The sequence below is a fragment of the Thalassophryne amazonica genome, chromosome 16 (genome assembly GCF_902500255.1).
Source record: "Thalassophryne amazonica chromosome 16, fThaAma1.1, whole genome shotgun sequence".
NCBI lineage: Eukaryota > Metazoa > Chordata > Actinopteri > Batrachoidiformes > Batrachoididae > Thalassophryne > Thalassophryne amazonica.
Genome location: NC_047118.1, coordinates 41,605,068 through 41,629,217, shown reverse-complemented (window position 1 = coordinate 41,629,217; position 24,150 = coordinate 41,605,068). Strand labels below are relative to the sequence as shown.

Here is a 24,150-nt window from a genome sequence, read left to right as displayed (position 1 = left end):
TATATGCACAGCGACTTCTGCTGGCCTCTACACAACACCCAGTCTGTGCAAGCACTGAACAATGTAGGAGCCTAACTGATGTAACCTAATTTGACCAATAATGATTATTATTATGGCAGCTGTTCCATCATCTCAGCACAAAGTGAAGCTGGAAACAGTGTTCACATGTTACCAGTTGGACTACTAGAGGAGGTGATGGTCTAGTGGTTAAGGTGTTGGGCTTGAGACCAGTAGATCGTTCCAGCCTGACTGGAAAATCACTAAGGGCCCTTGGGCAAGGTCTTTAATCCCCTATTGCTCCTGGTGTGTAATGGGCGCCTTGTATGGCAGCACCCTGACATCGGGGTGAATGTGAGGCATTATTTGTAAAGCGGTTTGAGCATCTGACGCAGATGGAAAAGCTCTATATAAATACAGTCCATTTACCATTTACTACACACATTACCTCTTGGAACACTAACCTTCATGTTAGGGAACATATTAAGAAAGTCTACAGAGACCACCACCACAACAAAAAAGACATATGTATTTTATTTAGGGTGTTTCTTTCTAACAGATTCTTGATCATGTACTTCCAAGTCACTGTAGATGACATCGTGTTTTTCCTGACAGGTCTGCAGCTCTTGCAGAACCATTGCCAAGCGACGGTCCAAAGCAGAAAGGTGCGGTTCAGCGAGAATAGGGTTCACGCTTTCTAAAGGGTCCTGGGCCAGTGACTCCCGCATGACATCACTCAAGCGGAAACTGGGTAGAGACAAGAGACGCAAGCGGAGGAAGGTGGAGCGACGGATCCTGTGAAAGAACATAAAGGAGGAGGATGAAGAGGAGGAGACAACACAAGGTATTGTGTCAAAAACAAAACCTTACTGAAACTATAATATCGATTATTTTGGCACCCACATAACTTCGATTCCCAGGTCCTACAAATAGCAGCTTCTGCTGTTTGCCCAACACAACTGCCCTGGTATGGAACCTTTTAAAAATACTGTAAAATATTTTTCTCAGTTTGTTACATATAGGTCCCTTTGGCTTCTCCCTTGTTTTCACTCGGGGTTACCACAGCAGATCTGAGGTGGATCTGCATATTGATTTGGCACAAGTTTTATGCCGGGTGCCCTTCCTGATGCAACTCCATATTACAACTCCATATTACATAGAGAACGGACAGGGGTGGGTTTTGAACCGGGAACCCTCTGCACTGGTAACAAGTGCACTTAACTGCTTGGAAAAATCTCTATCTTTTGTCAAATTTTGGAACAGAACAATGGCTACTTCCCTATTACCTAAAATTTTTAAAAAGTAATTTTCACACTGATGTACGTGTAGTAACATACATTTTTTCTTTGTTTCAGATTAAAGAAACCACTTGGGTGTGTCCAGTTGCTTGTGGCAAAATTTCTATGTACTCCCCCCAACAATATCATTTTCTTAGGGACTGTGGGAAGATTGTAATAGGTAACTATAACTTTGCTTTAATTGTATGAACACAACACTTTTATTTAGTTTTACCTGCAACATTGTTTCAATGGAGCAAGAATTGAGGGCTCATCTTGAGAGTGACGCCCAAACCTGAAACACATCAACAAAATTACAATACAAAAGTCATATAAAAATTTTTAATTAACACAAAAAAAGGGGAACCGATGCTGCCACTGATTTACTGGAGACCTTTAAGTGTTTTATTTCAGTACCAATGTACACCAGAAGGCACCAAGCAGATTATTCTGCTTCGTTGAGAAACAGGATAGAGGATGGATAAATTTAGGCCTTGGACCAGACTCACGAGAGCAGTGTTGTGTGGCAAAATTTTTAATGTGGCCTTTTTGTTGTGTGGGCTGCTGAAGAGGAGGTACTGCTGGCCCACCACCAGAGGGCGCTCTGCCTGAAGTGCAGCTTCAGGCACGAGAGGGCGTCGGAGCAACCGGGAGTGACAGCTGTCACTCATCAACAGCACCAGCTGTCACTCATCGTCACCACATCACCATAAAAGCCGGGCAGCAACTCCACCTCGCTGCCGAGATATCATCTACTAAACTAGGTAATATTCTCTGCTGTGTCTGAACGTTGACTTACGTGTGATCTGTTTGCAGCCGTTGTCCTGTGGTGCCCTGTCAGCTGGGTTGGCGGTTAGTGAGAGTGCCGATGTCTTCGCCTCTCACTCCAACCAGATAAGTGGTAACAGGAGCTGCTGTCGTGTTCCTATTTCGGAGGTGGAGGTGCTCCCTCCCGGAGGAACTGTTTTCTGTGTTTGAGGATTTACTGGGTGTGTATCCACACACCCACCATTAACTGTCTCTGCTTCCTGCCAGCAGTACCAGGTCTGACAGCTGGAGACGGTGGCCACCTGGAGATTCAGGACTTGTCGGCTCCAGTGTTCTTCAGACCCGTTGGCGGTGGAAGTCGTGTGGGACCCGGCTCTTCTCTGGACGGACGTCTTCTATCCTCGAGCCTGCCCACACGTCACTTATTGTATAATTGATTATCGTTCTCAAACTGCATTCGTCTGTATTCTGTTGTGCACATTTCGCAACATTAAATTGTTATATTTTGGCTTATCCATTGTCCGTTCATTTACGCCCCCTGTTGTGGGTCCGTGTCACTACACTTTCCCAACAGGATATCTCGGTCAACGTCATGGATCTCGAGGGGCGTCAACCGTTGGATGAACCACCAATGGAAACGCTAGGTGCACAGGCGCCAGCAGGAGGTGTGTTAGGTGAGCTGCAGCAAATCTTAACCGCCTTCACTGCTCGGTTGGACTTCGTAACCAAGCAGAACGTTATACTCAATCGGAGGATGGAGGCTCTCACCGCTCGGGTGGAAGCGCACACACAGGGCGCTGCTGCAGCGCCTCCTCCTGCTGACCGAGTACCAAATACAGACATTCCAGTGGTCGTTCAACGAACCCCTCCCCCGTCCCCTGAAGCATACATAAGCCCTCCGGAGCCGTACGGAGGTTGTGTCGAGACATGTGCAGACTTCTTAATGCAGTGTTCGCTCGTCTTTTCACAGCGTCCCGTCATGTACGCGTCAGATGCAAGCTGGGTGGCTTATGTAATAAATCTGCTTCAAGGAGAGGCACGCGCCTGGGCTATGGCGCTCTGGGAGCAGAATTCGCGGCTCCTAACAACATATGCTGGTTTTTGTGCGGGAGTTCAAGCAAGTGTTTGATCACCCCAATAGAGGCGAGACTGCTTCGAATGTACTGCTGTCAATGAGACAGGGGCGTCGGAGTGCAGCCGAGTATGCAGTCGACTTCTGCATCGCGGCAGCGAGGTCCGGCTGGAATAACATTACACTCCGCGCTGCCTTCATAAACGGACTGTCTCCGGTCCTGAAGGAGCATCTGCTGGCTAAGGAAGAACCGCGGGATTTTGACGGGCTTGTCGACCTGGTTATACGGTTAGACAACCGATTAGAAGAACACGGTCGGGAGCGGGGCGAAGGGCATGGCCAGGCACGAGCCGTCCCTCTTCCTTCCGGGTCCGAAAGGGTGCCGGCGTCCCCACGCTCCACAGCCAGAGAGCTCCGTGTGGCAACAGCTCCCCCTGCTGACGAAGCTATGGACACGAGCAGGGCCAAAGTTAAATCAGATGACAGACAACGGAGGCTGGCCCGCGGGGAGTGTTTTTTCTGTGGCTCGAGTGAGCACATACAGAGGACTTGCCCCAAGCGGTTAAACTACAACACCCACCCTTAGAGACTGGGCTAAGGGTGGGTCATAACACTCACGTGGGGAAACCCCATAAATCCGCACGCATCCCAGTCATGATCCTGAGTGGGGATCTAACCCTTCACGCCCTAGCACTGGTGGACACGGGGTCGGAAGGGAATCTGCTGGATAGCAGATGGGCAAAGGAAGTTGGGCTCCCTCTAGTGGCCCTACCTTCACCATTGAAGGTACGGGCACTAGATGGCACCCTTCTCCCATTAATCACACACCAGACACAGCCTGTCACATTGGTTGTCTGGGAATCACAGGGAGGAGATTGTGTTTTATGTAACACCTTCTACCTCCCGAGTGATTTTGGGATTTCCATGGATGGTAAAGCACAATCCCCAGATAGATTGGCCGTCTGGGGTTGTGACACAGTGGAGCGAAACCTGCCACCGGGAATGTTTAGGATCCTCGGTTCAACCCGGTGTGACAGCTAATGAGGAGGTCAAAGGTCCCCCCAATCTGACAGCGGTGCCTGAGGAGTACCATGATCTTGCTGACATCTTCAGCAAAGATCTGGCACTCACTCTCCCCCCGCACCGGCCATACGATTGCGCCATTGATTTGATCCCGGGCGTTGAGTACTTGTCCAGCAGGCTGTACAACCTCTCACGTCCAGAACGCGAATCAATGGAGACCTACATCTGGGACTCGTTAGCTGCCAGGTTGATCCGGAACTCCACCTCCCCGATGGGTGCAGGTTTCTTTTTTGTGGGCAAGAAGGACAGCGGACGCCGTCCATGCATCGATTACAGAGGGCTGAACGAAATTACGGTTCGCAACCGATACCTGTTACCTCTGTTGGAGTCGGTGTTCACGCCCCTGCATGGAGCCCAAATTTTCACCAAACTTGATCTTAGGAATGCGTACCACCTGGTTCGGATCCGGAAGGGAGACGAGTGGAAGACGGCATTTAGCACCCCCTTAGGTCACTTTGAGTACCTGGTCATGCTGTTCGGCCTCACCTATGCGCCCGCGACGTTCCAAGCTTTGGTTAATGACGTCTTGCGGGACTTCCTGCATCGGTTTGTCTTCGTATATCTAGACGATATACTCATCTTCTCCCCGGATCCTGAGACCCATGTCCAGCATGTACGTCAGGTCCTGCAGCGGTTGTTGGAGAACCGGCTGTTTGTGAAGGGCAAGAAGTGCGAGTTCCACCGCACTTCTTTGGCCTTCCTGGGGTTCATAATCTCCACCAACTCCGTTGCCCCTGATCCGGCCAAGGTTGCGGCGGTGAGAGACTGGCCCCAACCAACAAGCCGTAGGAAGCTGCAACAGTTCCTCGGCTTTGCTAATTTCTACAGGAGGTTCATTAAGGGTTACAGTCAGGTGGTCAGTCCCTTGACAGCCCTGACCTCCTCCAAAGTCCCCTTCACCTGGTCGTATCGGTACGAAGCCGCGTTTAGGGAGGTGAAACGCCAGTTCTCTACTGCGCCAGTTCTGGTGCAGCTCGATCCTAACCACCAGTTTATAGTTGAAGTGGATGCCTCTGACTCAGGGATTGGAGCCGTGCTGTCCCACAGCAGGGAGCCCGACAAGGTCCTCCACCCCTGTGCCTATTTTTCCCGCAGGGTGACCTCGGCTGAGCGAAACTATGACGTGGGCAATCGAGAACTCCTTGCGGTGAAAGAGGCTCTTGAGGAGTGGAGACACCTGTTGGACGGAGCTGCGGTTCCATTCACGGTTTTCACTGACCATCGGAACCTGGAGTACATCTGGACCGCCAAGCGTCTGAACCCCAGGCAAGCCCGCTGGTCATTGTTCTTCGGGCGTTTTGACTTCCAGATCACCTACTGCCCCGGGACCAAGAACCAAAGATCTGATGCCTTGTCCCGGGTTCACAAAGAGAAGGTCAAAACCGAGCTGTCAGATCCCACGGAAACCATCATCCCCGAGTCCACTGTCGTGGCCACCCTCACCTGGGACGTGGAAAGACCATCCGGGAGGCTCTGGCACAGAACCCGGACCTGGGAACTGGCCCAAAGAACAAGTTGTACGTCCCACCAGAGGCCAGAGCTGCGGTCTTGGACTTCTGTCACGGTTCCAAGCTCTCCTGTCACCCAGGGGTGTGAAGAACTGTGGCAGTGGTCCGACAGCGCTTCTGGTGGGCGTCTATGGAAGCCGACATCCTGGAGTATGTCCAGGCCTGCACCACCTGCGCCAGGGGAAAAGCCGACCACCAACGGGCACAGGGACTCCTTCAACCACTACCTGTGCCTCACCGCCCCTGGTCCCACATCGGCCTGGACTTTGTCACGGGCCTCCCGCTGTCCCAGGGCATGACTACCATCTTCACGATAGTGGACCGGTTCTCCAAGGCAGCCCACTTCGTGGCCCTCCTGAAGCTCCCGACGGCCCAGGAGACAGCAGACCTCCTGGTCCACCATGTCGTATGTCTGCATGGGATTCCATCTGATGTTGTCACCGACCGTGGTCCCCAGTTCTCCTCGCAAGTCTGGAGGAGTTTCTGCAAGGAACTGGGGGCCACCGTAAGCCTCTCGTCCGGGTACCATCCCCAGACGAACGGACAGGCAGAGCGGACTAACCAGGAGTTGGAGCAGGCCCTCCGCTGCGTGATCTCCGTGCACCCGACGGCCTGGAGCAACCATCTAGCCTGGATCGAGTACGCTCACAATAGCCAAGTTTCATCTGCCACCGGCCTCTCCCCATTTCAGGTATGTTTGGGGTACCAGCCCCCATTGTTTCCGCTCGTGGAGGGAGAGGTCGGGGTGCCCTCGGTCCAGGCCCACCTCAGGAGGTGCTGTCGGGTGTGGCGTACTGCCCGCTCTGCCCTGCTGAAAGCCCGGACGAGGGCCAAGGCCCATGCAGACCGCCGGCGTTTCCCGGCCCCTGTATACCAGCCCGGGCAGGAGGTTTGGCTATCCTCCAAAGACATCCCACTACAAGTGGAATCCCGCAAACTCCAGGACAGATTTATTGGACCGTTTCCCATCCTCAAAGTCCTCAGTCCGGCCGCAGTGAAGCTGGTAGCTTCAGCTTCACTGCGGATCCATCCTGTCTTTCATATGTCACGGATCAAGCCCTACCGCACTTCACCACTCTGCACCCCTGGACCGGCGCTGCCTCCTGCCCGGATCATCGACGGAGACATGGACAGTACGCCGGCTCCTGGACGTCCGCCGGAAGGGCCGGGGTTCCAGTACTTGGTGGACTGGGAGGAGTATGGACCTGAGGAACGCTCCTGGGTGAAGAGGAGCTTCATCCTGGACCTGGCCCTCCTGGCTGACTTCTACACCCGACACCCCGACAAGCCTGGTCGGGCGCCAGGAGGCGCCCGTTGAGGGGGGATCCGGTTGTGTGGGCCGCTGAAGAGGAGGTACTGCTGGCCCACCACCAGAGGGGGCCCTGCCTGAAGTGTGGGCTTCAGGCACGAGAGGGCATTGGAGCAACCGGGAGTGACAGCTGTCACTCATTAACAGCACCAGCTGTCACTCATCATCACCACATCACCATAAAAGCCGGGCAGCAACTCTACCTCGCTGCCGAGATATCATCTACTAAACTAGGTAATATTCTCTGCTGTGTCTGAACGTTGACTTACGTGTGATCTGTTTGCAGCCATTGTCCTGTGGTGCCCTGTCAGCTGGGTTGGTGGTCAGTGAGAGTGCCGACGTCTTCGCCTCTCACTCCAACCAGATAAGTGGTAACAGGAGCTGCTGTCGTGTTCCTATTTCAGAGGTGGAGGTGCTCCCTCCCGGAGGAACTGTTTTCTGTGTTTGAGGATTTGCTGGGTGTGTATCCACACACCCACCATTAACTGTCTCTGCTTCCTGCCAGCAGTACCAGGTCTGACAGCTGGAGACGGTGGCCACCTGGAGATTCAGGACTTGTCGGCTCCGGTATTCTTCAGACCCGTTGGCGGTGGAAGTCGTGTGGGACCCGGCTCTTCTCTGGACGGACGTCTTCTATCCTCGAGCCTGCCCACACGTCACTTTTTGTATAATTGATTATCGTTCTCAAACTGCATTTGTCTGTATAACGTTGTGCACATTTCGCAACATTAAATTGTTATATTTTGGCTTATCCATTGTCCGTTCATTTACGCCCCCTGTTGTGGGTCCGTGTCACTACACTTTCCCAACACTTTTGGTGCTAAAAGGATTAGTATATCAATTTTTTAATTTTGTATATCAGGTTACGCCAATCAAGGGAGGCGGGGTACACTACGGACAGGACGCCAGTGTATCACACGGCCACATATAGACAAAGAAAAACATTTGCGCTAAATGTCAATTTAAAAATGCCAATTTGCCCAACATGCATATCTTTAGAAGTGGGTGGAAGCCAGAACACGCAAAGACAACACACACAAACTCCACACAGAAAGGGCCAGGTGGGAAGCAATCCTATGACCGTCTTGCTGAAAGGCAACAATGCTAACCTCAAATCCACTGTACCATCACCAAGCTTTCAACATAGTCAGAACTATTCCATTGATTAATCCTACTTGCTCAAATATAATTTGCATCCCCCACCCCCTTTTTTTATTTTAACCAAAATTGAAGTAACTTTAATTTGGATCCCTGCACAAACTGAAATTGACCTTTGTTGTCATTTTTTAATATTTTTACTCCATAACATTCAGTCATAGATTGTCCAAACTATACCTTTTTGGAATCTTTATGATCAGACAAATAATATGGTACACTCTTCAATATGACTACAGCATTTTTAAAATTTTACACCTATGGAATTATCTATGATAGTTTTCAAGTCACTATAGATAGGTGACCAAAATGTTATATTAAATGTTTTGCTGCCCTCAGTGGCAGTGACCAAACTATCTAGCCCAACTATCTCACCTCAGAGATACGAAGTTTGATACTCACGCCCGCCCGTTGTCCAGATGCAGCAGAAAGGTTTCATTACCAAATTTTTCAAACGTCTCATAGTGATGTCTGTCCATATTACCTTTGAATACAAAAATGTTATGTGATTAGACTTTCTCCTACTTTTGCAATTTATTGCATCATTTCACCATTTCTAAAGCATATACCCTCTAAAATGGAATGAATGAATGAATAGACAGACCCCCTCCAGATCATTAACACCATTACTCAGAAGGAATAAATGCTGCTATCGTTTTGTAAAATGAATGAATAGACAGACCCCCTCCAGATCATTAACACCATTACTCAGAAGGAATAAATGCTGCTATCATTTTGTAAGTCTCCAAATTATAAAAGAAGATGGGATCTTTGACTGTTCTTTTGCCAGGATGGAATGATTGTACAGCATACATCAGTAATGGCTTAAAAAAAATAAGAACTAGGTGCACAACTTTTGTCAACACTTAGGGCAGCTTCACACGTAACACGAAAGTTGCAGAAACCGGAAGAAATCCGCGAACTAAATACCAAATGGGGAACCACGAACCATCATGCGCGTGCACAAACACAGTGCGAACAGCTGTAACGTGTTGCACAAAATCACATGGCTGATGTGGAGAGAAATAAAATAAAAACCTAGTGGTTAAGGTGTTGGGCTTGAGTCCAGAAGATCATGGGTTCAAATCCCCGCCTGACTGGAAAATCAGTAAGGGCCCTTGGGCAAGGCCTTTAATCCCCTATTGCTCCCGGTGTGTAGTGAGCGGCTTGTATGGCAGCACCCTGACATCGGGGTGAATGTGAGGCATAATTGTAAAGCGCTTTGAGCGTCTGATGCAGATGGAAAAGTGCTATATAAATGTAGTCCACTTAAAAACCAGCTGTATAATTAGTGAGTATCACTGGGTTGATATAAGTAATAAATAAAAGGGGGTGCAATACAGAACCCTGCAGTTAAATAACCCTGTTTAAATAAAAAATAAATGCCGCTCATGGGATTCAAACCTGCTATTTACAAAAGCTCTGATTAACAGATGGAAATTTTTACCAGTGCGCTATAATCACTGTCTTATAACAGGAGCATAAAATGGCTAAATTCAAGAAGGAGATAAACATTTAAAAAAAAAGAGAAAAAAAGCTGTGTAATAACTGACAAAACGGTGTTTGTTACAGCGTATTTTTGGTAACACATGACTGAAAGTGGCATATTTGTGGCGCTGTTGGCTTTTCATATTGTCATAGTCCTGTGACGCACGTGTTCTGCCGGACACGCATGTTGGGCCAGACATGTGTGACATTGAGATCGCCTGTTGCGTGATATGGCGCTGCATTTCACATAGAGCAGCCTGCTGATGTGCGCTGTGTGCGGCCGCTGCAGTCTGGCTGTGTGCTGCCGGCTTCATGTGATCATGTCTGTAAATCCATATCATCAGCATGTCATGCAAGTGTGCTCTCCCCCTGCATGCCACATGTGTGTGTGTATGTGGGGGGAGGGGGGGCACACTTATGGGGGCACTTAGACAAATTTCACTGCCAGCTCAAAAGTGATCGTTTGCTCGCTATTTTCGTGCTGACAGTGTGAACAGCATCATATTTTCTAACTGGATGTTCAGATGTGCCACCTGGAATTTGGCCGACACCTGCCGCTAGAGGGATTGAATGGGCTCTCACAGGGCACTCTGTCTTTCGACCACTGGTGTGTGCGAACAGTTGTACGAGGCATTGGAGGTGGCTTCGATTTTTCATGAATGGCATACAATTCCTCCTTCATGCGCTAGTCGGCTTCAATTGTTATGTGTGAAGGGGCCCATATACAACATATGTGTTGTGAACACATTCTTAGCACACAAAATACACTTGTTTGGGAATAAGATCACCCCCTATTGTATGCTATAAACCGGTAAAATCTCATTTGCCAATTAAGGATGATAACACGCTGTTGTGATATTGAATACATTGAGTTTCAAAATGACAAACTGACTCATGAGGAAGTCCAGTATAGCCATGTCAATGAGATCCACCAGTCTGCTTCCATTGCTGTAAGGAGGGGTCTGTTTCACTCTGTCACAGTAGTTTGGATCCATCTCCCACCTGGGAACAACAGTGCACCATAAATGTACAAATTTGTAGCCACAAAACACACAAGTGAGACCCCATTCGCAATCACACCTGCATAGTATTAGTATTAATCTTATGTTATTTTAAAAATTTGGAACACTACATCCTTTTTTTAAAATGTTTGTCTTTTAGTTTGGTCATTTTATTTTCTGGTGAGTTGTCCTAATCAACGACCATCATCAGCTTCATCAGTCTTCATCACTTGAAAACATAATTAATGTGTTTCCTCCCATGCAGTGATTTTCTTGGACACAACACAACAACAAACTAACTAACATTGCTCAATGATTTTATCAGTGTTTCTGTTACAGTTTTTTTAAGCAAGATGCTGGTTACTTAATTTTTTTGATAAAGATTCATAGAAAGTCTGTAATCTGCAAGTTGTGTTTTCATACATAAGCAGTTCTGCTGTTTTCCAAAAATGTCACACACATTCACGTTAATCTTTTCTTTTTTATTTTAGGATTTATTCCAGATCATGTTTTATAGACATTTGGATGTTATTATTGTACTTTGACAGATAAATTTATCAAGTTTATTTTATTTTATTTTTTTTTAATGGTTAACTTTTGATATAGAAACAGTTTTTGATATAAAAAAATCATTGTTTTTGGAAATATATTGTAGGTGCTATATTGTGTCTGATATTTAGTTAAATTTATGATTTTCATTTAAAATTATTTTCAAGTATTTATTCTATTTCATTGTAAGATGATTTATTCTAAGAATAGGTGTATGATGTATGTGTTGATAAATCTGCAAGAAGCCTGTAAATTATACTGTAATCAAAATAAGAACAAAATCAACCTCACAACCAAAACCCCAGTGGCGTATTTAAAAAAAAAAGTTGTGTATGTTGTGTATGTTTTTTTTTTTTTTTATCATTTTGGAAGAGAGGCAATTATTTGTTTGACAGGCTGAGAAGGTCTTGACCTCATGACCTCATGACTGGCGTTGACCCTGCGTGTACCTACTGTGCCAGCTTGATGCGGCTGTATGATCGTCTCCATGGCGACCTCCAGGACCTGCGGGGAGCGAGGCTGAGGTCAGGTAGCATGGCAGCCAGGGACACCTCCAGTGTGTGTGGCCTTCCGCACACCGGGTGCTCTGTGGAACAATAGTACTCACACTGTCCATAGAAACACACATTACCCGCTAGGGGGAGACAGAGAGGGAGAGACTGGGTCAACGCTCAGGAGGTTTGATTGAACAGCGTGTAGTGTGATGGCGTAAGGATTTTTGTTGCTTTGTGAACATGAGCACACACCCGGAGAGGTGAAAAAGGTTCTGGACAGCTTGCGATCGGTCGTGATCTCTCTGATCTCTCTGCTGATGTTGATGAGTCGTCCCACCACTGGAGGGATCCGGTTAAAGCCAAGTATTCTGGAATAGAAATAGAGATTGGAACAGAAAGATTGTACACACAAGGGAAAGGAGAAAGTGAACATAACAGACAGTGTCTGTGCACAGTTCCTATGAAACAATATTGAGGTCTATGGACACCAAACCACACCTGATGCTAAAAAGATGAATTTTTCCAACATGCTAAAATGTTCCTTGTGAAATTTAACTGATTAAACCCACAAACGGACACATTCAGTGGAAACAGTGATTTCTTGTAGAGTGTTGAAGACACATTTTGAGGGTGAGGTGGATTCATTTGGCTGTTTGAACCTGCGACTTCAAGGGTACAGAACAGTCTCGAACGCCCATTTAGTAAAAATATTGAATGATGTGATCAGTTGGTGCAAAACTCTCTTAACTGTTGGTGCTTCATGGTTGAAGGGGACTTAGCAGTGAGAGGGAACATATGGTAAAACTGTCTGTACCTGTCAAGGTGAAAAGCGGAGATTTCTGCATTGTGCCTTTCAAAGTCTGAGAAGTAGAACAGGTTCACATCTGTCTCTGCATCCCTGGACTGTCTGTATAATAAAACCACATGTAACACACAAACACCTGAAGCAACAGGATGACATAGCTGCACAACTGAATTTTTCATCTTAAGGGGCCCTATCTTGCAAGCTGCCATTTCACTTTGTGCACACCTGATCCTGTCAGGTTTCAGAAGTGAAGCAGAGTAGGTATTGAGTAGTACTTGGCTTGGAGGCATTTAGTAACTTCAGGGTTTGTACACGCATCCCTGTGCAGAACTGGAGATGTGTGAAGGAGGGTATCCCAAATAAAAAATGTGCCAAATGTGTGCTCTATCTTGCACCTGGCACAAGCAGCTCAAAACACGTGTCATTGCTAGTTAAATAATGCTTAAATAGATCCTTGTCATTTGATTGGTAGTTTGTATGACATGTGATATGGATTATTCATCCCATTTGCCATTGTGTTCCATTTAGCATATAAATTTGATTTGATTTAGAGTGCAATTTTTGATTCTATACGTTTTGTGCTATTGCACACCGCGACCACCATGCGCTCACACTAGTGGCAACGGTGCTTAGCTTACAAACAAACATGGCAGGGTTTGTTTTTGCACGGCATCAGGTACGGACTACGGACTAGGTCCAGATTGTTTTTGAACTATTTCAGTGTTTCTGCAAGTTGACTGAGAACAATTTTGGATTGGATTGGATTGCTATTTAAAGTTCATGTTGGACTGTTTGGAACATGTTGATGTCAAAGGACCAGTGATACAATGCAGTGAGTCAATATTAAAAGTTAGCAGTTAGCGGTAACTTCTGCTAAATTTTTTAGTGGTTTAGAGCTATAAAAGTTAACTTTTCAGTTAGCAGATTAATGGTCATCAAAGCTAACTTTTTGGTTAGCTGTGCCCACCACTGCAGAAAAGTATCTCACTTCAGTCTAAATAGCCAGCCAATTAGAAATGCGCCTATAGGTCAAGTGCACACAACTCTTTAAAGGAATTACAGATGACGGTATGGTTGGTTTAATTTAATTAATTTAAGACTAAACACAACATCTTTGTGTCCTGCAAACAGATTACGCACTGTGTAAACATCAAAGTAGAGGTGGGCACACCCACATGCGCTTGTTCAGATTGTGCCCTGTAGATTGTCAAGATAGGGCCCATCGTCTGCTTGAGTCACTGCAGCCAATCAGTCTGATTATGGTTTGCGTCATCAGGAGGACAAAGTCCACTTACTTCATGGGTTTGACCAGAGCTTGTCCATAGTTTGGGAAAGACAGGAGCAGTTTGAGCTGAGTTCCTCCTTTCTTCTGAACTGAAAACATGAACCCATGTACAGCCGTTAATGAGATAATAATACAGTATACACAATACCAACGCCTGCACTTTTAATGCATAATTTGCACTAGTTTTTCTTTAAGTTTGTTCACAGCATCACTTGCTCCATTAAATTGCTCCATTAAAGACTGACATTTTCTGATAATTTGCAATCAACTGAAAGATATTTACCACAGTTATGATCAAAAAGAAGGATTTAAACACAACACGAAGCAACAATGAACTCTAGTGGCCACCAGAATCCCACAATCACCAATGAGACTAACCACAAAGCACAAACAAATTGTCTTTACATATGACTGACTTCGTTACTTTGATACATGTCCTGCTAATTGCAAAGAATATGTGTTTGGATACAAGCAAAAACTTTATTTTAGCTGTCAAACACATCAGATTATATTTGAATGCACATGATGAACACGAGCTGTCAGTTCAAACAACAGTTTATCAATGGCCAAATATTTATGAACCCAACTTTATGACCCAAATGTACATTGTTGGCTCTTTATGGAACTATGTGCATGAGTGAGTGCTTTGGAATGCATCACATATACACATATACATCAGGTCACATTTGAAAAGATTAATCCTGCCTATTTAGTTTGTCCACAAGGTGGCGTAACAGCACACCCAGCTCAGTGGCCTTCATCAGAACCTGATGTGATTTATCTGTGGGATTACACTTGTTCATTTCAACTAATTTTGTTTTTGTAAAAATAGTCATTCTTATAAGAAGTGTAACCATATTTTAACTAAAATTAATTAATTTAACATTGCAACATTAGGTCATTTTAAATGAGCACTTTAACCCCTGAACGCCCATTGTCGCATATATGCTACAATCTCTGACTCAAATATACAACATACCAAATTGACCTGTATGCCTGTTGTCGCAAATTTGCAACATACCATCATTATTATTATAACATTATAACATAAAGTCATTACCAGAATACCCAATATTACTATCTAGTTTTTGTGCAAAAGTGAAATTAATAATCTAAACATTATTTACCATCTACTTAAAGGCAAAAACACACACAAAACATTTTTTTATATACAGCTATATAAATTCGGGCATTAAGTGGTTAATGAGTGTCACACTAATTTACTATAAATATCTAAGAAGTTTCAATAAAATCTGAAAAGTCTTTAAAAAGTATATCCTACGATGATGTAATTTGTGCTGCTTCCACAGTTGCAGTATTTCTGCATACACTGTGCACAATACTTACTGTGTTAAATCTTATTTGTTGACCTTTGGTGGCTTCTTTACTCTATGTCTCATAAACTCAGAATTCAATAAATAATTGCAACGGATTTGAACCCATTTTAGTGCCGTTAAAACACACATACTGGATACAAACACATTTTTGTATTCTCTGCTTCCCTTGCAGCCATCCTCAGGCTGAGGAATGAATGAATAATGGATGGACGGTTTCTTTCATTTCAACAAATTTGATCTGTCTCACCCTTGTGTTTGTCAGCTGGGATGAGAACAAAACTGAGTCAAACACACAGCGAGCTTCTGCCAGTAATTCAAATACAACCGCTTCCAGTCTGCCTGTATGTTTAAAGACAAATACATTGTGTGTGTGTGTGTGTGTGTGTGTGTGTTGAACATCAATGGAAATGCATAATAACATAAGTAAGTCCCTTCGGCTGCTCCCTTGTTTGCACTCGGGGTCGCCACAGCAAATCCAAGGTGGGTCTGCATGTTGAATTGGCACAGGTTTTACGCCGGATGCCCTTCCTGACACAACTCCACATTACATGGAGAAATGTGGCAGGGGTGGGATTTGAACCTGGAACCTTCTGCACTGAAACCAAGCGCATTAACCACTTGGCCACCACCCCTGCAAATGCATAATAACATATAGATGAAAAATAAAATCCAGCATCTGAAATTAGTGTTTAATCTGCACCATGAAGCCCAATCTTCAATAATTCATTATGCTGCAGATGGGAACAGGCTAAATGAGACAAAACAACACATTTGCATGTGTTTGAATGCTGGCGTGCACATTTCTGTTCACACTCAGCAAAATCATGTGTGCTTGTCCCTCACATTTGTGCTGCTTTGAGTTTGTGTGTACATTTTGGAGCCGAATAATGATTTCAAAATGTCTTTTACACAGTGTGATTTCATGGGATGATCATATTTATGACCCATCATATTATTATTATTATTATTTTTAATTTTTTCTGGGCTATATCATTTTACTCGTATTTTGAATTGTAATTTTTCATTTTGACACTATTTTTTATGTCAGCTACACTGCAAACCAACATAATGTCACAAACTACAGCCTCTGATTTAGTGTGAACGCGTCCACAAAAATTAAATAAGAAAATATGATTTTGCAACAATTATCAATGAACTATGCCACTGTAAATGGTAATAAATATTTTGCACAATATCACCCCATTTATGTCTTCACTTTACATTAGGCAATATTGATTGAAATATTATCACAATCTGCTTAATTAGTAATAATAGAAATTAGGGCTGCAACTAATGATTATCTTCACAATTGATTAATCAATCAATTGTTGTCTTGATTAATCGATTGGTTATTAGGTGCATAAAATGTCAGAAAATCATGGAAATTGTTGATCCATATTTTCTAGAGTTCAAGATAATGCCTTAGACTGTATTGTTTTGTCCACAGCCAAGAAATATCCAGTTTACTGCCAAAGAGTCGTAAAGAAAAAAATAATTAAAATGAACTACAATGTATTCACTTTTAACAAACTGAAATCCATCCATTTTCTTCTGCTTCATCCAAGATCGGGTTGCGGGGGCAGCAGCTCAAGCAAAGCTGCCCAGACCTCCTGATCCACACTCACCTCCCCCAGCTCCTCCGGGGATCCCCGAGGCGTTCCCAAGTCAGCTGCGAGACATAGTCCCTCCAGTGTGTCCTGAGTTTCCCCGGGGCCTCCTCCCGATGGGACGTGCTCGGAACACCTCTCCAGCGAGGCGTCCAGGGGACATCCGAAAAAGATGCCCGAGCCACCTTAGCTGGCTCCTTTCAACGTGGAGGAGCAGTGGCTCGACTCCGAGCTCCTCCCAAGTGACCGAGCTCCTATCTCTAAGGGAGCGCCCAGCCACCTTGCGGAGGCAACTTATCTCGGCCACTTGTACTCGCGATCTTGTTCTTTCGGTCATGAGCCAAATCTCATGACCATAGGTGAGGGTCGGAACGTAGATCGATCGGTAAATCAAGAGCTTTGCCCCCCTGTTCAGCTCTCTCTTCACCATGACAGTCCGATACAGCGACCGCATCACTGCAGACGATGCACCGATCCGTCTGTTGCTCTCACGCTCCATCTGTCCCTTTCTCGTGAACAAGACCCCGAGATACTTAAACTCCTCCACTTGAGGCAAGTGGCCCGCTCCGCGCTCACAGCCTCTGGCTGTCGGGACGTGGAATGTCAATTCACAAACTAAAATCAGACAGAAATATCCAGTTTATTGCCAAAGAGAAGTAAATAAAAATAATAATAATAAGTAAAATTGACTAGAATGTATTCATGTATGTATTTAGCTCAAAAAGAATTGGTGAATCTTCATCCCAAGCATTTGATTGATTTGGTCTTTCATGTTTTTTTTTGTTTTTTTAAAAATTGTGACTCATTTTCTCAAGCAGTTCTTTTAAAGTGGTCAGTCTACATCACTTTCTGCAATAGTTGGTTAATTTATTGTTTCAAGCATTATGACACCAAAAATAATTGTCTCAAGCACTTATTTAATCTATGTTGAGAGGATGCGACGTAAACCAGACACATTCTGGTCATGGGAAGACAAACGGGACACCTGAACTGGCCTCTATTTTTGGCCAGTTCAAATGCAAGGACCATCATCTCACAAAACTTCACTGAAAGCCACACATTATATCTGTCAGGATTTGCCGCGGCCCAGATCGTGTTTTTGTAGTGGTCCCTGTCGGCACCTGTCTCCCCTTTTTGCCCATTTATTTTGACTGATTCATATTATGTAATTCTCCGGTTTTGTTTCTTATTTATCTTCTGTGTCTTATTATCTGGTTGTGTTCTGGTAGTCATGAGTTTTACTTTCTGTTATAATTCATTTTGTGTTCAGTCTTAGTTTAATTTTTCACATTTATTGCATTATGCTTTAGTCACAGGTTTTGGTTATTATTTATCTTCAGTGTTTGTTATCTGATTATGTTCCGTTTGTGATTTATTGCATTCTCTGTTTATCAGTTATTTTGTTTTGTTATTTATTACATATTTCTGTAGTCTCTGGTTTTTGTCATTCGGTTCATTCATTTCAGTGTAGTCATAGTTTATGTTGTCATCTTATCGGTTATTGCATTTACTTTTATATTTTAATCAGTAACAGTTCTGTTCTTGTTTTGATTATTATCATTGCTCTTCTTGTTTCCCGCTTTTTAGATTAGTCGCATTATTTCCTAGTTTTTCTCCTTTTGTTTTGTTAATTATCGTTTATCAAGCACGTCAGGTTTTGCACCTTTAGTTTTTCTGTTACTTAGTTATCTTGCCCCAGTTCACTTTCCTTTTGTCTCACTGCACTCTCTTGAGTCTCTTCTCCCTTCTTTGCTTCACCGGACCACACCTCCTTCAAGAACCTTCACTAACACCTGCGTCTTGTTCCACTAAGTACACCACCTATTATTTAAACCCTCACAGTCCCTCACTTCCCTGCCGGTTTGTTAGTTATTGTATCTGTCATTCCAGTCGTCTTGTCCAAGTCCTGTTTTTGCTTTGCTATGCTTTGACCTCTTTTTGTGCCTATCATCTCTGCCTCAGTCCTGGTTATTAGTCTCTCTGTGTTTTTGAAACCTGCTTGTTGTTTGACTGTGTTTTTTCCTGCCCCTTGTCTGTACTTTTGCATTGCTGCCTGACTACCTGTGTACCGTACCCTTGCCTGTTTCTACGATAAAGTCATCCTTTTATTCCCACATCATGTCTGTGAGTCTGCATTCAATGTCCGACCGTTTTTGTGGCACACTGCCTCGGTGTCTGACAATATCTAACAGCTATCCAGAGCGACACTCTTTTCTGGACAATAAGTCATGTTTTTCTTTACTAGTTTGTGAAGTCATTCACAGACTGATCCATCCAGAAAGTATTCACAGCGATTCATTTTTTCCTTTTTTTATATTACAGCCTTATTCCAAAATGGATGAAATTCATTTTTCCCAAACCTCTACACACAATACCCCAGAATAAGTGTGATTTGTTTTTTTTTCTTTTTTTGATTTTGCAAATTTATTAAAACTAAAAAACTAAGAAATCACATGTACATAAGTATTCACAGCCTTTACCATGAAGCTCAAAATTGATCTCAGGTGCATCCTGTCTTCACTGATGATCCTTGAGATGTTTCTACAGCTTAATTGGAGTCCACCTGTGGTAAATTCAGTTGATTGGACATGATTTGGAAAGACACACACCTGTCTACATATAAGGTCCCTCAGTTGACAGTGCATGTCAGAGCACATACCAAGCATGAAGTAGGAGGAATAGTCTGTAGACCTCCAAGACATGATTGTCTGGAGACACAAATCTCGTAAGGGTACAGAAACATTTCTGCTGCTTTGAAGATACCAATGAGCACAGTGGCCGCCATCATCTGTAAATAGAAGACGTTCAGATCCACCACGACTCTTCCTAGAGCTCTGTTTCCAACTGCTTCAATCTGTTGGAGCTTGAGAGGTGCTGCAAACAGGAATGTTAGGGGTGGTGGCCAAGTGGATTGTGCACTTGGTTTCAATGTGGAAGGTTCCTGGTTCAATCCCCCCACCGCCTGCCACATTTCTCCATGTAATGTGGAGTTGCATTAGGAAGGGCATCCGGCGTAAAACTTGTGCCATGTCAACATGCAGATCCACCTCAGGTTTGCTGTGGCGACCCTGAGTGCAAAACAAGGGAGCAGCTGAAGGGACTTAACAATGTCTTCTAAAGTCAAGTGGTTATCCTTCTTTGCTGTGACCTGTCTTTTACCATCCCTTCTTTGTGTCTGATACCTGTGTCTCTCTGCCCTTTGTCCCCACCCCCTTCCCTTTTCACCCACCAGCACCAAGGATACGTTGCGTTGCCAGATACTGAGTCAGTTCCTTCAGACTGGGGTCCTTCCTGTCGTACAGCTCCCAGCGAGAGATGCCCAGGTGGAACCGCAGCCACGGAGGGTGAGTCTTCACGTCGCTGGTCCACGTGGTTTTGTCATAACTTTTGTCCTCACTGGCACTCCGCCTTCGGGGGGGAGAGAGAGAGAGAGAGAGAGAGAGAGAGAGAGAGAGAGAGAGAGAGAGGAGGTGTCACACAGGGTTGATTCACAAACTGATAAGAGCAGTTCCCGTTTGTATTTGCATCATGAAACGTCTGTGTGTCCTTCTGAACTCGCTCACCACTCGCCATCACCTTCTTCTTCACTTTGTACCTCCTGGCTTTCTGTATCCTTTCCATCCTCTTCTGTCTTCATCCTCAGCAGCCAATCATCGTCTTGCAGCTCAGGGCATGGCATGTTATACAGCGGATGATTGAACAGCGCTTCCAGTTTAGAATGACCCTTGACCTTTTTGATGCTGTGTCTCGCTGCAGCTTGGTTCTTCTCTGTCTCAGCGACATCGATAAACGAGTCATTCCCTCTCTGCTGGAACAGGCTGGTGTTATTTTTGTGATCCTCTTCATTTTGGAGGATTGTGGGAGGTTTGTAAGAAGGGGAGGAACGAGGCAGGACACAAGCTGTTTGGAGAACAGAAAGACAGAAAAATGCCAGAAGAAGATGGAGTGTGAGAGATAGACAGGCCAGGCCCAGGTAGATGGAGCGAGTGGATCGACTGAAGGTCCGTCTCACCATGCTGAAAAGAAAATAGAGGAATAAATATGAACCAGTGTCAGTGGCTGCCATGACGAAAAACACGTAACATTTGTTGGAGGGTTTTAACATGAGCCACCTCTCACTGTCCACTATGTATGTTACCTTTATTACAGCTTTTACGTTGAAGCAATTGCTTGATTTCCTTTTATTGTGCTTTTATTGTGCTAACACACTGAAATAAATTTTTCATTCAGTGTTTCAAAAATTTTGAGAAAGTTTATCTTGTATTTTAAAATTTTTGAAAAGCGACTGAAACTTGTGTTTAATGTTTCAGCTGTTTTGAAATAATGCATCCTTACCTGTGTGTATATTATGAATAATATTTATGCCATGGAAATAAGTGCTTTCAGTTTCTTGCGTCATCCATGTATTTTTAATGTATTTACAATTATATTATGTAATTACATTAAACTTACTAAATAAAATCACTCACTGCACTCACGCTTTTAATATAAAGATAATTTACCGCTCTCTGCTGGAATGGCATGTGAGTCCATAATGTAGTTCACAACATCCATTGTTCAGTGTTGTTTGCTAATATCCGTAGCTTCTCCAAAAATATCTGTCCTATCAACATTCCATCCACGGCAAATGTCAGCTCTCGACAGTTTCTCCGTGATCAAAGTCACTCACTCACTCACTCACTCACTCACTCACTCACTCACTCACTCACTCACTCACTCACTCACTCACTCACTCACTCACTCACTCACTCACTCACTCACTCACTGTCTTTTCTGCAGTCTGCTGCAAGCAGGTGCTTCTAGTTTTAGAAGGGCAGAAACAATGGAAGACATCAAACAGACTACAGTTTTCACTCATAGCAACAGCAACATGAGACTTAACTAAACTGACTAAACTAATTCATTTACAAAAACACAATAAATCAATGACACTAACAGTACTGTTGAACTAATATGAACCCCAATAACAACATTTAAAACCCTAAACTCCCATGATGCATTGCAGCACAACATCCATTGTTTACTGGTTAGCTAGGTTAGCTAAAATGGGTAATTTCTCCAAAAATATTTGTCCTATCAACCTTGTGTTTGTGCAGCATTCATCCTTGACCCAAAATACATAAGCATACCAAACAGCAAATGTCAGCTCTCCTTGGTTTTTGCATGATCAAAGCCACACACACACACACACACACACACACACACACACACACACACACACACACACACACACACACACACACACACACACACACACACACACACACACACACACACACACACACACACACACACACAGAGGTCACTTGGGTATTATAATATAGATGATGATGATGATGATGATGATGGTGCATATATCTCAGAATTTATTTTGTCCTTCTTTTACCCAAGGCCCACCTGACCATCAAGTTGAATTAAAATACATTTATTTCTTTTTGAACAAAACAAAACAATGATAACATGATGTCTCTGACACAGCGAGCAGGACACTGTGAGCCATTAATATTAGATAATAACAACAACAACACAACTCTCAACGCGTAAAAGAATAATGAATCAACTGTTTAAAGGTGCACTCAGGTTATTGAGCATTTCACTTCCAAAAAGGAGTTAAAACAATTAGATTTACTAAAAAGGAATCCAAAGTCCGCAGGAATCCGCAGCTCTTTTTTGTCTTTTTTGTTAAAAATATCTGCTCACTGAGCTCAGACTTTGTGACATCACTAAGGGCATGACGCTCCTTACTGAATCCCAGAAGAGGCTGTACAGATAGTGACTGATCATCCATGAGCCATGCAGCCGTACATATACAACCCACAAACCCTCAAATAATCACTGATATAACGAAAAGTTCACTGCAAAAAATCAATACATTACTGAATGACTGGCTTGTTCCAAAATCAAATATGAAGAGCTACTTACGTCTTTTTAAGTATGAGACCTTTCTTCCCTTCTCTCTGCTCTACTCTCACACTTGCAGAAGTTGGCAGCATTTCTAGCCCACTTTTTTGTTTAAAATCCAGTTCTTACTCAGGAAGAGGTCATTTGTGCTATTTTGTACATTTGTTATCATGTGCTTCACTGCAAATCAAACAGACACAGGGCACGGCAGTCACAGTGACCTGTGTCGGCAAGACCTGCAGGTCAGAACATCAACGTTGTAACGCCGTTCCAAATGAGCTTTTAGTGTCGATCAATGGACAGTGTTTCATCATGCTGACTGACAGGTGGATTTAGAAAGATTCCACTGTCCGTTCTCTGCTGCTTATTCCTGTTGTTTTCAGGATGTCACACAAAACAGCCAAATCAAACACTTTGCAAAAATCAGTGAAGGCTGCAAAGAAGCACTGGCGATTTACGCTTCTGTTCAATGAGTATGCACAAAACTTGGATGCTGTTGCTGATGGCTACATTATTTTGGACATTTCTCTGTCCACTGAACAGCAAGCAGCGGGCGCTAGATCATTCTGACAGTGACCTTTGCATGTGCGTTTTTCTGCACAGAGAGTAGTGCAATGGTGCTGGTGTTACTGCAATCCAGGTGAGGACTCTTTTCTTTCCAAAGAGGGACAACACATCTCTTTTTACCAGCCTGTTACAATGATACTCATCTCCCAAATAATCATTGTGTTATGATCTGTGGTTTATGTCAGCTGCAACGTGACAAACCAGACACGTTCTGGTCATGGTGTGACAAACGGGACACCTGAACTGGCCTCTAAATTGGCCATTTCAAATGTAAAGGCCATCATCTTACAAAATTTCACTGAAAGCCACACATTATATCTAAAAGCTATCCATAATGAGCTACCGTATTTTTCAGATAAGTCATGCGTGACATACAGTGCATCCAGAAAGTATTCACAGTGCTTCACTTTTTCCACATTTTGTTATGTTACAGCCTTATTACAAAATGGATGAAATTCATTTTTTCCCATACAATTCTACACACAATACCCCATAATGACAATGTGAAAAAGATTCATGAGATTTTTGCAAATTTATTAAAAATAAAAACACTAAGAAATCAAATTTATGTAAGTATTCACAGCGTTCATCATGAAGCTCACAACTGAGGTCAGGTGCATCCTGTTTTCATTGTTCACCATTGAGATGTTTCTACAGCTTAAATGGAGTCCACCTGGGATAAATTCTGTTGATTGGACATGAGTTGGAAGGACACACACCTGTCTACATATAAGGTCCCACAGTTGACAGTGCATGTCAGAGCACAAACCAAGCATGAAGGAAAAAAGGAATTGTCTGTAGACCTCCAAGACAGGATTGTCTCAAGGCACAAATCTGGGGAAGGATACAGAAACATTTCTGCTGTGTTGAAGGTCCCAATGAACACAGTGGCCTCCATCATCCATAAATGGAAGAAGTTTGGATTGACTAGGACTCTTCCTAGAGCC

General features: G+C 44.1%; 1 protein-coding gene across 1 annotated transcript; it reads right to left on the bottom strand.

The window, feature by feature from the left end:
- Positions 1-530: 530 nt before the first annotated feature.
- LOC117528706 (extracellular serine/threonine protein kinase FAM20C-like) lies at positions 531-20,750 on the bottom strand. Its single transcript, XM_034191345.1, has 10 exons — positions 20,299-20,750; positions 19,965-20,143; positions 13,802-13,880; positions 12,516-12,608; positions 11,954-12,069; positions 11,661-11,841; positions 10,550-10,659; positions 8,572-8,653; positions 1,510-1,569; positions 531-792 (listed from the first exon to the last, which is right to left on the bottom strand). The coding sequence occupies exons 1-10, from the start codon at positions 20,748-20,750 to the stop codon at positions 531-533; spliced, it is 1,614 nt and encodes a 537-aa protein (XP_034047236.1).
- Positions 20,751-24,150: the final 3,400 nt, after the last annotated feature.

Excerpts from the sequence above, each read along its gene's own strand:
- LOC117528706 (XM_034191345.1), bottom strand. The coding sequence starts at position 20,750 with ATGGTGAGACGGACCTTCAGTCGATCCACTCGCTCCATCTACCTGGGC. Across the intron at positions 11,842-11,953 it reads AACCTTTTTCACCTCTCCGG|CGGGTAATGTGTGTTTCTAT; the intron begins GTGTGTGCTCAT and ends GTCTCCCCCTAG. Across the intron at positions 793-1,509 it reads CCATTGAAACAATGTTGCAG|GATCCGTCGCTCCACCTTCC; the intron begins GTAAAACTAAAT and ends GTTCTTTCACAG.